The 12,197-nt window shown below is 37.1% G+C and overlaps 1 protein-coding gene across 3 annotated transcripts in view; it reads right to left on the bottom strand.

Annotated features, from left to right (window-relative positions):
* Positions 1–12,197, bottom strand: part of TAB2 (TGF-beta activated kinase 1 (MAP3K7) binding protein 2) — a 68,881-nt gene that overhangs the window by 19,557 nt on the left and 37,127 nt on the right. For 2 of the 3 annotated variants that reach the window (XM_074862897.1, XM_074862895.1), the window contains exon 2: positions 1,004–1,193. In XM_074862897.1, coding sequence (XP_074718998.1) covers positions 1,004–1,105 — 102 coding nt within the window. In that variant the 5' untranslated portion in view covers positions 1,106–1,193. Of the gene's footprint in view, positions 1–1,003; positions 1,194–3,718; positions 3,795–12,197 lie in introns of all 3 variants that reach the window. The other variant, XM_074862896.1, reaches the window with a different exon arrangement.

Here is a 12,197-nt window from a genome sequence, read left to right on the forward strand (position 1 = left end):
CATATTAATTTATCTGCTGAAGTAACTAACAATGTTATAGAGTGGAATTTGATACAAAATATGGACGTATAAGTATTCTTATGGGTATATAAGTATTCTTATATATATGTATATATATTCTTATGGGCATGTAAGTATTCTTATAGTGGCAGCATAGAAAACAGCTGGAGGTAGAAGTTGATGATACGGCCTTAGCACTAACTGCAGTACCAGACAAAAATGCTTTCGTTACTTCTAAGCCCAGTAAAAATCCACAGATTAGCAGCATGGACTCCAAAGCTACAACAAAACAAATGAAGCCCATCTGGCAGCCAAAGCCCCGGGAAGCACTGGGCAGAAGCACACCAGTGCATCACACCCACTCAAGTCTAACCCAGTGGATGCTAGGCTACACACACCTACTCCTGCCCAGTTCAGGCTGACATGCCTGCATGACACTCCTAGGCTCCCCTGCTGCAGAATGTATAGAAGGCCTCCAGCACTGGCTCTGCAGGGAGCTGGGAGTGGAAAGCAGGGGGGCCAACCTGCTTGCAGGCGAGGGTCCACTTAAGTACCTTGAAGCCTGATGGAGAAGAGGTAGCAAAGTTGCCTCCGGACCTGCCCTGAGTCTCAAAGCAAAATAATAATAAAAAAAAAAACAGCTGCATTTTTGTAGCACTGCCTTAAATTGTCTCTGCTGGACTCAAGATGGCTTTGCATCCGTCCTTTTGCCACGATTAGTTTTGGCTCTGGAGATGGCCAAAAGACATGAGCATACTGATTGGCAAGAAGGTAGTCTCCATGCACACACTGATGTACAGGCTGGTTTACCTTGGGCCAACCATGATTAGACACGGAAGAAGAGAGGCCAAATTAACACTGTGCAAAGAAACTGGCCATGTACATTTGCCTCACTCAAAAAGGAAAACAGAAAGAAAAAACCTGCTATCAAAGGAGACACCCATATATAATGCTTAAGATAAGCAACACTGCTTACTTGTACAGTCATTAACAGAACACTGACCTGTAACATGCATCTGGATACAACACCTTCAGGTACCTCAGGAAACTTCTGTCGCAGGTCATGTAAAACCTGAATATCAATTTGCTGGCTTCCTTGGGCCATTCGTATATTGCCTGGTCAGGATTGTTTTTCAACAGGCAGTTTTAGGCCTTAGTAAAGGGAGTACTCATCTCTTCTGTCCCAGCATTTTCTGGAAGAGGAAGGAAAGCCTTAAGACAATGAAAGCAGGCACTTTTGATGTAACAAAAACCAGTGAAAAACAACCCCAAAAAACAAAACACACACACACAAACTCCCTTTTCAATTATGAAATATAAGTATATTTTATGTCAAGATTTTCCCACATGACATCTCTGGCTAACTAATTGTCCTTCACACACTCATAACCTTCAAAATTGCTCATTTATAGACCCATCTCCCGAGCAGTTTCCTTCTATCTTGATTTTTATATTGACATTACAAAATATATTAAGAATTTAAAAAAATACTTGATTTATCAAAGTATTAAAATTCATGGTTTTAAGAACAGCATTTTAACTTATTTAAATCACAAGTAAACACGAAGAAGTCCACATCAAAAATAGAAAGATATCGTTCATTCAGCTTGTGAGTATACCTACACTGTTACCTTTACCATCACTGTTATTGTTTACTGTCAGGATATTGTGGCTAGAAGCTCAGTGTTTCTGAGTTTCAGGATTTATGAGCAATAGTTTACTTGTTTTTCACCCAACGTACTTAAGAAATATTCTAAGATTATGACTAGAAGGAAATAAAACCTATAACAGCTCAGTTTTCCTCAACTAATTCTGTTTCTCCTTTGAAGGAAATCATGAAGAGTTATAACAAGATTATATCACAATCACCCAATCAACACACTTATACAAATTATCTGTCCTGGCCATATGATATCCATAGACTTTTATCAAGAAGAATTTCCACCAATTAAGTTTTGAAGAATGTACCTATGTGTTAAGTAATGAAATGGTATCTTCTTCGTATTAACTACTATCACAAATAAACGTGTCTGACTTGGAGTGGGGCAGCTTCAAGAAGCTTCTCACAGAAGTCACCTCTGCAGCCCCATCCCCCGCTACCAACCCCCCCCCGCCACACACATACGAACCCAACATATTAGTTTTATAAAAACCCCAAAGTAGTCAACTCTAAAATTCATTTACTTCTTAAATTAGCAAGCCTTATTCAAACATCTCTATCAACTTACTCACTTTCTCCTTCCCTTCTCTATCTGCTTCTCTTTGCCTCATATTCAGCACAGCCTACTAGCCCACTTGCTGACTCAGGGCAACCAGCACCAGAAAACTGCCTCCAGTATCAGGTTGCACCTGTATGTGCTGCACCCTGGATCCCATCAGCCCAAGCTCTTTCCCAACAATCCCACGGGCACACTGACTTTGTCAGTGAGCCAACACGCTAGTGTTTCTGTACTTCTATGCACTAAAAGGGGACTAGTGGCAAGTTAACTGGGGAGCATTAATCACAATTTTCTAGTGCATTAACACTACCTGTGATTCAAATGTAACATAGTGCAACACTACAACTTATCTAGAGACTGCAAAGATGGAGAAAGACCTGCAAAGAACTGATGGGAAAGCACAAAGCACATCAGCAGGGACGACAAGACAGGAATAATATTATTCCAGGACCACTGAACCACTATATTATATACTAGTCCTGAACCACTCTATTATAAGACTTTATCAACTCCTACGTCTTCTCTGATCTGAAAGTCAACTGGTAATTGGCTTGAACCACAACACCTGCAATAATAGCTGAACATGATCTGAAAAGCAACACATTAACCAGTTCAACTTTTCACCAACAATTTAAGAAAAGCTCTGAAGACAGAAAGAAAAACAAAACAACCCAAAATACGTATTACTCTGGAGACTCCATCTATACACACTACACACAGGGAAAAACCAACTTGTTAGCTAACAATAGTGAAGACTGAAATATTCAAGTAAACATCTGCTCATTTTAGCCCCATAAATCCCATCTTCTCTGATGTAATCACAACATGTAATTAAAAATACAAGAACAGAAATTTATGTTAAAATAAACAGAGATGCTTCGATAAAACAGATCACAATCCTACCCACAATTTTTAATGTACATAGCACAATATTCCACTACTGAAAACAGTACCACAATTTCAAAAAACCTTAACCTATGACAAGTACCAGCCAAGACTGCTAGAACTAGAAACTCAGGTTATGGTATTCCTTCCCAGAATACACATTCTGTTTATCTGATTATGCAAGTTCCACTTCCCTTCTCTTTGTACACTTTATTAACTATTCAGGAGCTAGGAAGCCTGGTTCCCTTCAGACCTGTATGATTTAAAAAACAAAACACTGAAAAGAGGTGACCAGCATGAAGATCCATGAAAACAGCAGGCATGACAGGATTTTGTGAAAGTCCTACACAAGTAAATTAGAAGTAGCGAGCACACATTTAACACTAACAGTCACAGTATAATTACAGTTTGATTAGATACACACCAGCACTAATCCTGCACAAATTTACTCTGCACACACCAAGAGTGCTATCTCAAAGGGGTAGAGAAATATCAAAGGCTACATAAGGTGCCCTGTGGCTGCTGCTATCAGTATTCAAGATCACTAATTTAAAGGTAGCATGGATTTGCCTAAACAAGCTGTGGTCATACTTTAGACTGAAATTTAGACATACCTTAGAGGCCTCAAACTGCAATACTGGACAAGCAGAGGAACAAAATATTTTGTTTTGAGCAACTCAAGCTATACATCTGAAAAACAATCACATGCAAAAGCCAGCTGAAGCAGCAAATCTTGGCTTAGACAATTGAAAAGAATCACCCTGGCCAGAGAGAAACACAAGCAAATACCTCATCTGAAACAAAAAGCAGTAATTTATTTTCTACTGGAAAAAGTGTCAGGCTTTTACTCTGTTACAAACTATATTAAACATAACATTAATATGGTTAAAATAAGAGATAAGAATTCCAAAAGTTAAAATGAAGTGATGAAACACATCTTTAAACACAAATTCAAGTACCAGAGTTCCTTTCCCCTCCCACTTCACGTGCATTGGCTAGTACAGTGTTCAGTATGTACCTATACTGTTAAAACGATGCAAAAGCCCATTCACGTTTATTCAGGTTTAAAGCAAGCAATTTATAAATGGAAACAAAGAATACTGTAAGAGTCCCTGAAGTCTCAGAGCAAACAGCTGTTCCCTACAGCAGATCTGAAGGAAGAGCTGACCATCCAGGCAGGAGAGCAGGCCTGGGAGCATGTGGCTGCACACACTCCCCTGAAAGCACCTTGAGCTTGGATTGACAGGGACTGGGGATCACACTCCCAACTGTTTAAAATACATGCCCTCGGACAGAAAATGTGAGCTGGGTTGACACTGCTCCGAAATCTTACATTTTTAAACTCTGAAAAAGTCAACTCTGTGGCAGTGGTAGCGCAATTTTAAAAATGAATGAATCTATGCATCCCTAAAAAACACACCCTTGTTATGCCTTCAATGGTTTGGAACACTAGACAAATCAGAGCAGTGACAAAACAGTATTGATCTTACACTTTTTTTTTAAGAAACTATTAAGAAAAACACTGTTCAGCAGAGAAAACACACAAAAAAAATCAAGCAAATAATTCAATTGTTTATCAATAACCGTACTGCAGTGCTCCTCTGAGTAAAATTCAAAGCTGGCAAGATCACAGCAAGTCCAGAAAAACACAGGAGTCTATTAACAAGAAGGGAACTGGTTTACCTTAGTTCAGTATCACCCCTCTTATACTGAGTAGCCCAGTAAAATTAACGATAAATAGTTAACCCCCACTCAAGCCTTCTAAGACCTCTTAATTTTTTTCCAATTTCTCTAACCTACATTAAAGTAAAGCCTACCACAACAGACTACATTATCAGAACAGTAAACTCTATACTCTCCATCTCAAATTCTCTGTGCAGTACTAGAAAGTTTGTATTTACTCTTTATATAAATTTCCATCTTTTGTCTGATGTATCAGATTGGCAAAACAGCACCTTCATAGCTCTTACAGCAAAAGTTGCAAGGAAACAGATTCATTCATCCACTCTTTTAATGAAAAACACAGAGTAGATTAAAAAACATTTAAAACCAGAAGAACATTTGCCAGTGCTTAATTTCAATAAAATACTTTGCGTTCTAGCTCAGTTTTCAGTGTCTGTAGTCTTGATAAAATACACTATGACCACACTTTCCATTTATTACTCCAATAAAGCAAAGTATTACAATAATTACCTTCAAATTCGAAGAAATGCTGCAGAGAAGCTTTACTGCATCTTCATGAGGCATGAAATGACTTATTGGGCATCATCCAATGTTTTCAAAATCCAATTATTTGTTGGTAGCATACAATACTTGAGAAACTGCTTATTTTTATTTTACTACTGTACTTTTAAGTTTTGGTGGCTTCACACCAAGACGACACATGCAGTTAGTGCTGGAAGAGCTAGAATTAACATCTACTCTATCGTTTTATTAAAATTACTACAAAATTTTTGTACACATGCATCAACTGTGTCAACATGGTGGAACACGATTATATTTACTGCAGTATGGGTGAAAAGAAACACAAAAGGCTCTGCTCCCCCCATCTTGATTCACAGAGAAATATACTGCCTATGGGACTGAGTATATCCACTACATTCACAAAAAAGGTTTTTTCCCCTTCAGGTTCAATTACAATAGGTGACTAATATGGTTTCACAATATAGCATATGAAAAATGCACTTGTATCATATGAATATTAAGGTCTCACTCCAATCATCACTTAAGAAAAATCTTCTGCAGAGCTCAAAGATATTTAAAGATTATTAATAAACTCAGATTAACCCTAAGGAAGTCTGAAGTGGCAGGCCAGGAGACCTCATGAGGCCTCTCTAGTACACACAGATTAAAAGTTTTTTTCCCAATTCTTGATGTTGAAAGGAACTATAAAAAGGACTCAGCATCCATCTCGCTAGAGGAAAGCTTAAAGGAACTGAAAGTCACTTTGACAGATGCATGCCTAAGGAACAGAAATGTAGTGCTGTTGTCAGTCATGGAACTCCGAATCCGGCAGCAGGACATCCAGAATATTGTTAGAAAGTTACATATACCAGTAAATAGGCACAAATGCAAGAGTGAAGAGCCATGACTGCCAGTAAATAGACTGTAGAAGAAAAGGGTACCAACAGGAGGTAAGGGAAACTGTTCGCAGCAACATTTGGGCTTCACAGACTCAGGCATAAAATAAGGGCAATACAGCATTATAGAAGTAAATAGAAGAGAAATCTATTCAAGAAATTAATCATCAGCAGAAATGAAATCCAGCAATGGTGACTCTGAGAAAGAACTCTTCCTAAAACCATTACAAGCAGAGTCTACTTTCAAAGGAAAACGTTTAAATACTGGAGTGCAGTACAATATAAAGTTATTTTTGTAGTAATGTCCATTTACTAATCCTTTTACATACTGCTTTTAGCTATTTCAAAACACCATTCAGTGTGACTTTATACTGCTGAAGAGACACATGCACAAAGACGACCTTAGTGCTCACTTACGCCAGAAATACTAAGTAACTGGAAGAATTAATTAGCTGTGTTCTTTTAAAGACTACTGGCAAGATCCCCAGATAACTTAAGACCTGGCAATTGTAACATGCTGGAGCTCCTGTTGAAGCTTTATTCTGGGAAAACTATTGATATGAAAGTAAACAACGCGTCATCTTCCAAAGGCTACTCAAGAACCATGAGTACCAGACACAAACTGCTTTACTTGTTTATTAAAAAACTCAAAGATGGCTTAATGTGAAATGATTCAGATGCCAAATACTAGGCTGTTATAATGCTAGTCCAATAGCTAGTCAATACATTTTTAAATCTCCTTTCTTCTAACAGAGTACACGTTCAACAGATCAGAGACATTTTTTCAGTATAAACCTTAAGCTTAATATCACATTGACTTTTCAGAAAACACTTATAATGCAAGTATTCTTCAGATTTTATGAAATAAAAAAACCTGATTTTATGAAATAAATACACCTAACAAAATCTAAACAAAGAAGCTGACAGTCTAGAATGTTATCTGCACCTCTTGTTCATTACTAATCTCTTCTTACTGCAACTTCATTTACAGTCCATGCCATAAGAAATATCAAAGGTAATTGTGCAAGTATTAGTATAACTGCTGTATTGAACAATTCCAGTTGACCTTATGATGCACTCAGTGACTGAAGGCCCATTTATGGACAGCTACCACTCTGGAAACTGACTTTGTGAGTTCAAGAGAACAGCTTTTGGAAATATGCAGAACACTGCAACAGTAAACAGCATGCCGTTCACCTTCCCAAAAATCAAATAAATGAAACCTTTATATCTGCCTTTATACTTCAGCTACATCTAATAAGTAAATTGCTCATGTTTTTCCATAGTTTTAATCTGATCACATCTGATCTGTGTTTTACTCACATGGTTGAAAATGCTGTAAAAAAAAATCCATCTAAAAGCTTATTTTAGAAACCTGGCTGTAAATATTTACTAAAAGGGTGCTGTGAATGTAGAAAAAAAGAGGACATTTCCTTGTAACATTAATGGTGCAGATTACAGATGTTGTGCATACAAAGACTGCTGTAGTGACAGCAAATTGGATGCAACAAGTTGCAATGCAAGACCAGTAGAGGTTGCTAAAGTGCCTGCTGAGACAGCAGCCAAGGGATTTCCGGCATTTCTTTTGATGGATCCAAGAGGTGCAGAAACACATCTGAAACAGATAAGCAACTATAAAGATGATTGAAAAAAACTCCAAACCCACAAAAACTAAGAATACAACTACCCTCTACACTTATCTCCGGTTCCTTCAGCAGGACAAAGAAGTTCCCCAATCCTCCCAAACTATTCACCTATCCACTGGACAGCTCAAAAAAGGAAAACCGTCTTCTCCCCTCCCCACTTCATGCTTGCTTTCTTGAGCAGTACCTTACCCCATATATTTAGCTACTTTTTTCCTGTTATCTTATCCAAACATCTATCCAAGCACCGGGTCAACAAATATTGAAAAAAAATTCTATGGATCCTGCTTTTCAGCCATCAAGTGATACATCAATTCTGATGTATCACTTCAAGCCTCTTAAAGGGGGCCTACAGGAAAGCTGGGGAGGGACTCTATCAGGGAGTGTAGTGATAGGACGAGGGGTAATGGTTTTAAACTGAAAGAGGGTAGATTTAGATTAGACACAAGGAAGAAATTCTTTACTGTGAGGGCGGTGAGACACTGGAACAGGTTGCCCAGAGAGGTTGTGGCTGCCCCCACCCTGGAAGTGTTCAAGGCCAGGTTGGATGGGGCTTTGAGCAACCTGGTCTAGTGGAAGGTGTCCCTGCCCATGGCAGGGGGGTTGGAACTAGATGGTCTCTGAGGTCCCTTCCAACCCAAACCATTCTGTGATTCTATGAAGTTGCTTATTCAACTGCAGGCCAATCTTAGGTCACTTGCCATTGAGGATTTCCTTACACCAAACAGATCAAATTATGATACAGATATTGCTGGCATTTCTTTCGAGAATATAATGTCGTCTCTGGTCTATACTTAAGACTGGTAATCACATTATCAGCTTATGAATCTCTATCCACAAAACACCCCTCCTAAGTGGGATCTCATTCCTCTGGCAGTAACAAGCATTGCAAGTTTATTGCCAGTTTTATGTGTCAACACCCTCCCTTAGAATTAGGTTACATGTATATTTTTTTTATCCTTACTGCTTGGAAAAAATATTTTAAAAAAAAAATGAGACTATAAGTGCCATACTCTCCTTTTGCAACCTGCCTCTCCAACCTCTAACATACTGATTTCCATACCTATTAGTCCTTCTTTTCCTTCCTCACCTATATCTCCAAGTCTTTGTTAAGTGTGAGACTAGAAACTCCCACTACATGTGCCTAGTAAATGAAGGAAAAAAAAAAAAAAAATCAAGAGCTACCTTTGCATGTAAGGCCAACTTTCCTTAAAGAAATAGGTTCCTAGCTCCAGGGAGGACTACACAGCTTTAAATATAAAACTGACAACTTGCAGGCAGGAAAAAAAGAAAAGCCTAAGAATAGTAAAACCAAAATTGTATGAATCTGAGAAGCTACAAAACAAAATAAATTTAGAAATTAAACAGCAAGAAATAACAAAATAGCCTTTCCCCCCTCCATCTAACCCTAATACACTTTTTCAGAATGCTTATAGGGATTCAAATGCCTGAACACACATTTTTTCTTAAAATTAAAATTTAGAGTAGTTTTTTAATGGAGAAAACACAAAAACAAGAACATCCTATCACAGAGTCCCATATTCTCTCTGTGAAAAAGATTAAGTAGTGAAATTATAGAATATAAAAGCTTACACTAACATCACTAATGCTTTAAATGCTTATTTTTAAAGAAAGAGTGTGTGAGAACTAGATGATGGAAACAGGATTATTAAGTAGTCCTAGCAGAATTTTTCCAAATCATTACTCAGCTTTTCCATGGCTATTTTGAACCATTTCAACAGTCCTTCAACAGTATTTCTATTTAAAACAGAATAATCTTCTTATTAGAACAACAAGTTATCCTCCACTCACTACCATCCATCTACTAAATAAAAATAATAATAAAAAAATTAGCTTATTACAATTAGTTTCTGGTCTCATTCTCAACTACTCTGTGTTGTTCTGAATTCAAACAAGAATATGAGAGAGGATATAAACCTGATTTCATCACATGACCATAAAACTGAAAAAAATCCGAATTACAAATAAGTTCTCCCCCATACACACTATTGGTTTGAATTAGATCAAAAGACTCCTATCAAATAATTAATGATGAGCAAGATCGGAAGAAGATGGTAAATTGCAACAGTTCAAAGAAATAATCTGTTCCTATGGAAAAATCTATTTTAAGTGACCATAACTGGAAGCAATTCATACACCTTGAAGCACAAGTTGGTATTTTTTCTTTCTCCAGATTAATTACAAATATTTATTTCTAGAAATGAACTTTTATTTAACAAATTTCATAATGTCTTTTTAACTCCTGACCTGAATAACAATGTACTATAATGGCTCCCACAGCAAAAGTGAACACATATAAAACATGTAAAGATGTTTAATCTGCCAGATATTTCCCTGGAAAGTATGAGCACTTAGATAATTTCTTTTTCAAGGAAAATAGTTAGTTGGGGTTGTACTTTTTTCATGTTGCACAAATAAAAAAATTAGGTGTGGGGTTTTTGTTTGGGTTTTTTTTTTTTTACTGTGAATTATTTTAATTCTTGCTAGGTCAGCCATGCCAACATGCACATTAAGGGAGTCTATTAATGGATTTTACATAAGTTGGGTTTTCTTTTTTTTCTTTTCTTTCCTCCTCTCTTAGACAATTAATTAAAAACAAGGTCACCTTCCTCTACTGTGGGCCATTCCATGGATTCTACCAAAACATAGTTGACTTTTTCATAGCTCAGCAATACATTAGCAAACTTCATACATGAGCACCGTAAAGATGAGGTTTCTCAGATCACTATAATTCATCAGGAAGTCTTCTCTAATGAAACCATACATCACAACAGTTATCAAGCTTGACTCGAGCTACTGTTACAGTTGACAGCTTGAAATTTGACCTGTATTCTCTGCAAATCATGTTAACAACAGAAATCTGGATTTGAAAGCTTTGAAATCTGTAAATAGGGTTTCAATTCATTTTTACTGGAGATGAAGTAGAGGTGAGGAAAGAAAAGCATCTCTAAAATGGATGAGAAGGCATTTTGAATTTTCTATGCTTATTCTCAAGGGCACACCCCACTGTTTAAGAGCAGTACTTCTTATGTGCTCTCCTGTCCACACAGTTCTTCCAAAACCACTAAAATCTTGGAATCACAAATTAGCCTTCTGGTTAAGAAGAGAATACACCAGTCCTCCACCCAAATCAAATTAATCTCACCAAGTTGAAATGAAAAGGTCACAAGAAGAAAATCTAAGCATACTATTTTTCATCATTTTTATTCCCTGATACAGTGACAGTGCAATTAATTGCTATCAAATACCCAATGATTTGTTAGGTATTCACATGAATCAAAATAGGGCCTCTACCCCATTAAATTACACCAGGAATACAGGTGAAGATAAAAATCAAGATGACTGAATGCTATGTGTATCTTAAATATAGTACTCAGAAACTTCTAATTCTTGGATCGTATAAATTTATCACGATGAAGCGTTTTCTCCACCTCAGAAGCAATGGTATGTTTTGCGTGACTTGCAGCACCTGTTTCATGGCAATTGTATGATGTCATATGGAAATGAAGTAGACAAAGTAAAAATTCCATTGCATAACCCAGTCAGGGCACTTTTGTCAATTATATTAATGAACTCCATAGTAACTCTAAACTGTCTGTATTAAGAGTCCAGCCTTAGCATCCTTCATATCAGTCTTACTCAGGTAGTCAATTCTCTCCACCTTTAAGCAGATTTATTCCCTTTTATTCTACACATACACAGGTTTACTTCCATTTGTCAGCTTCCCAATGAATGAAAATTCCATTATTAATTCAGGGAAGTTGAAGTAGCAAGTATGAACCTTCAACATCCACAACTATGACTCTATCAGGTTTCTTCCACAGATTAATAACATGAGAGCGCTGCAAAGTATGTTCCACTTTTTTCCCCCTTCTGCACCCTCACGTTTCTGCTACGGCTGCAACATACAGCTTTCATAAAGATAATCCTCCATGAGCTTCCCTGGAGTCTCCTGTCAAATGTAGGTATTGCTATTTTGAAGAGTATGCATTATTTCTAGTGTAGCTGTTCTGAGATTTGGAGGAAGAGAAAAAAAATGTAGACTAAAAGAAGCCAGTCAGAGAAAGGCAGGAAAACACACACCTATATGACCAGTCTTTATTAAAAAATAGTTTGAAAACAATGATAATCTACACAGAGCAATATTTGCTTGTTATTTTTCTCTTCTTTTCAACTTACCTGACTAAATTTCCTTTAAAATCTGTTGATTGATGACTGACAAATAGAAAAAATTCAAAGCCTTCCTAAAATGAAGTGATGATTTTGAACAACCAGTTTAAATCTAACTAGATGCTATAATCTCTTACAGATTCTCTGATCACAATGCACACTAATATAAGAACGTAAGA

Source organism: Strix uralensis, chromosome 3 (assembly GCF_047716275.1).
Source record: "Strix uralensis isolate ZFMK-TIS-50842 chromosome 3, bStrUra1, whole genome shotgun sequence".
NCBI lineage: Eukaryota > Metazoa > Chordata > Aves > Strigiformes > Strigidae > Strix > Strix uralensis.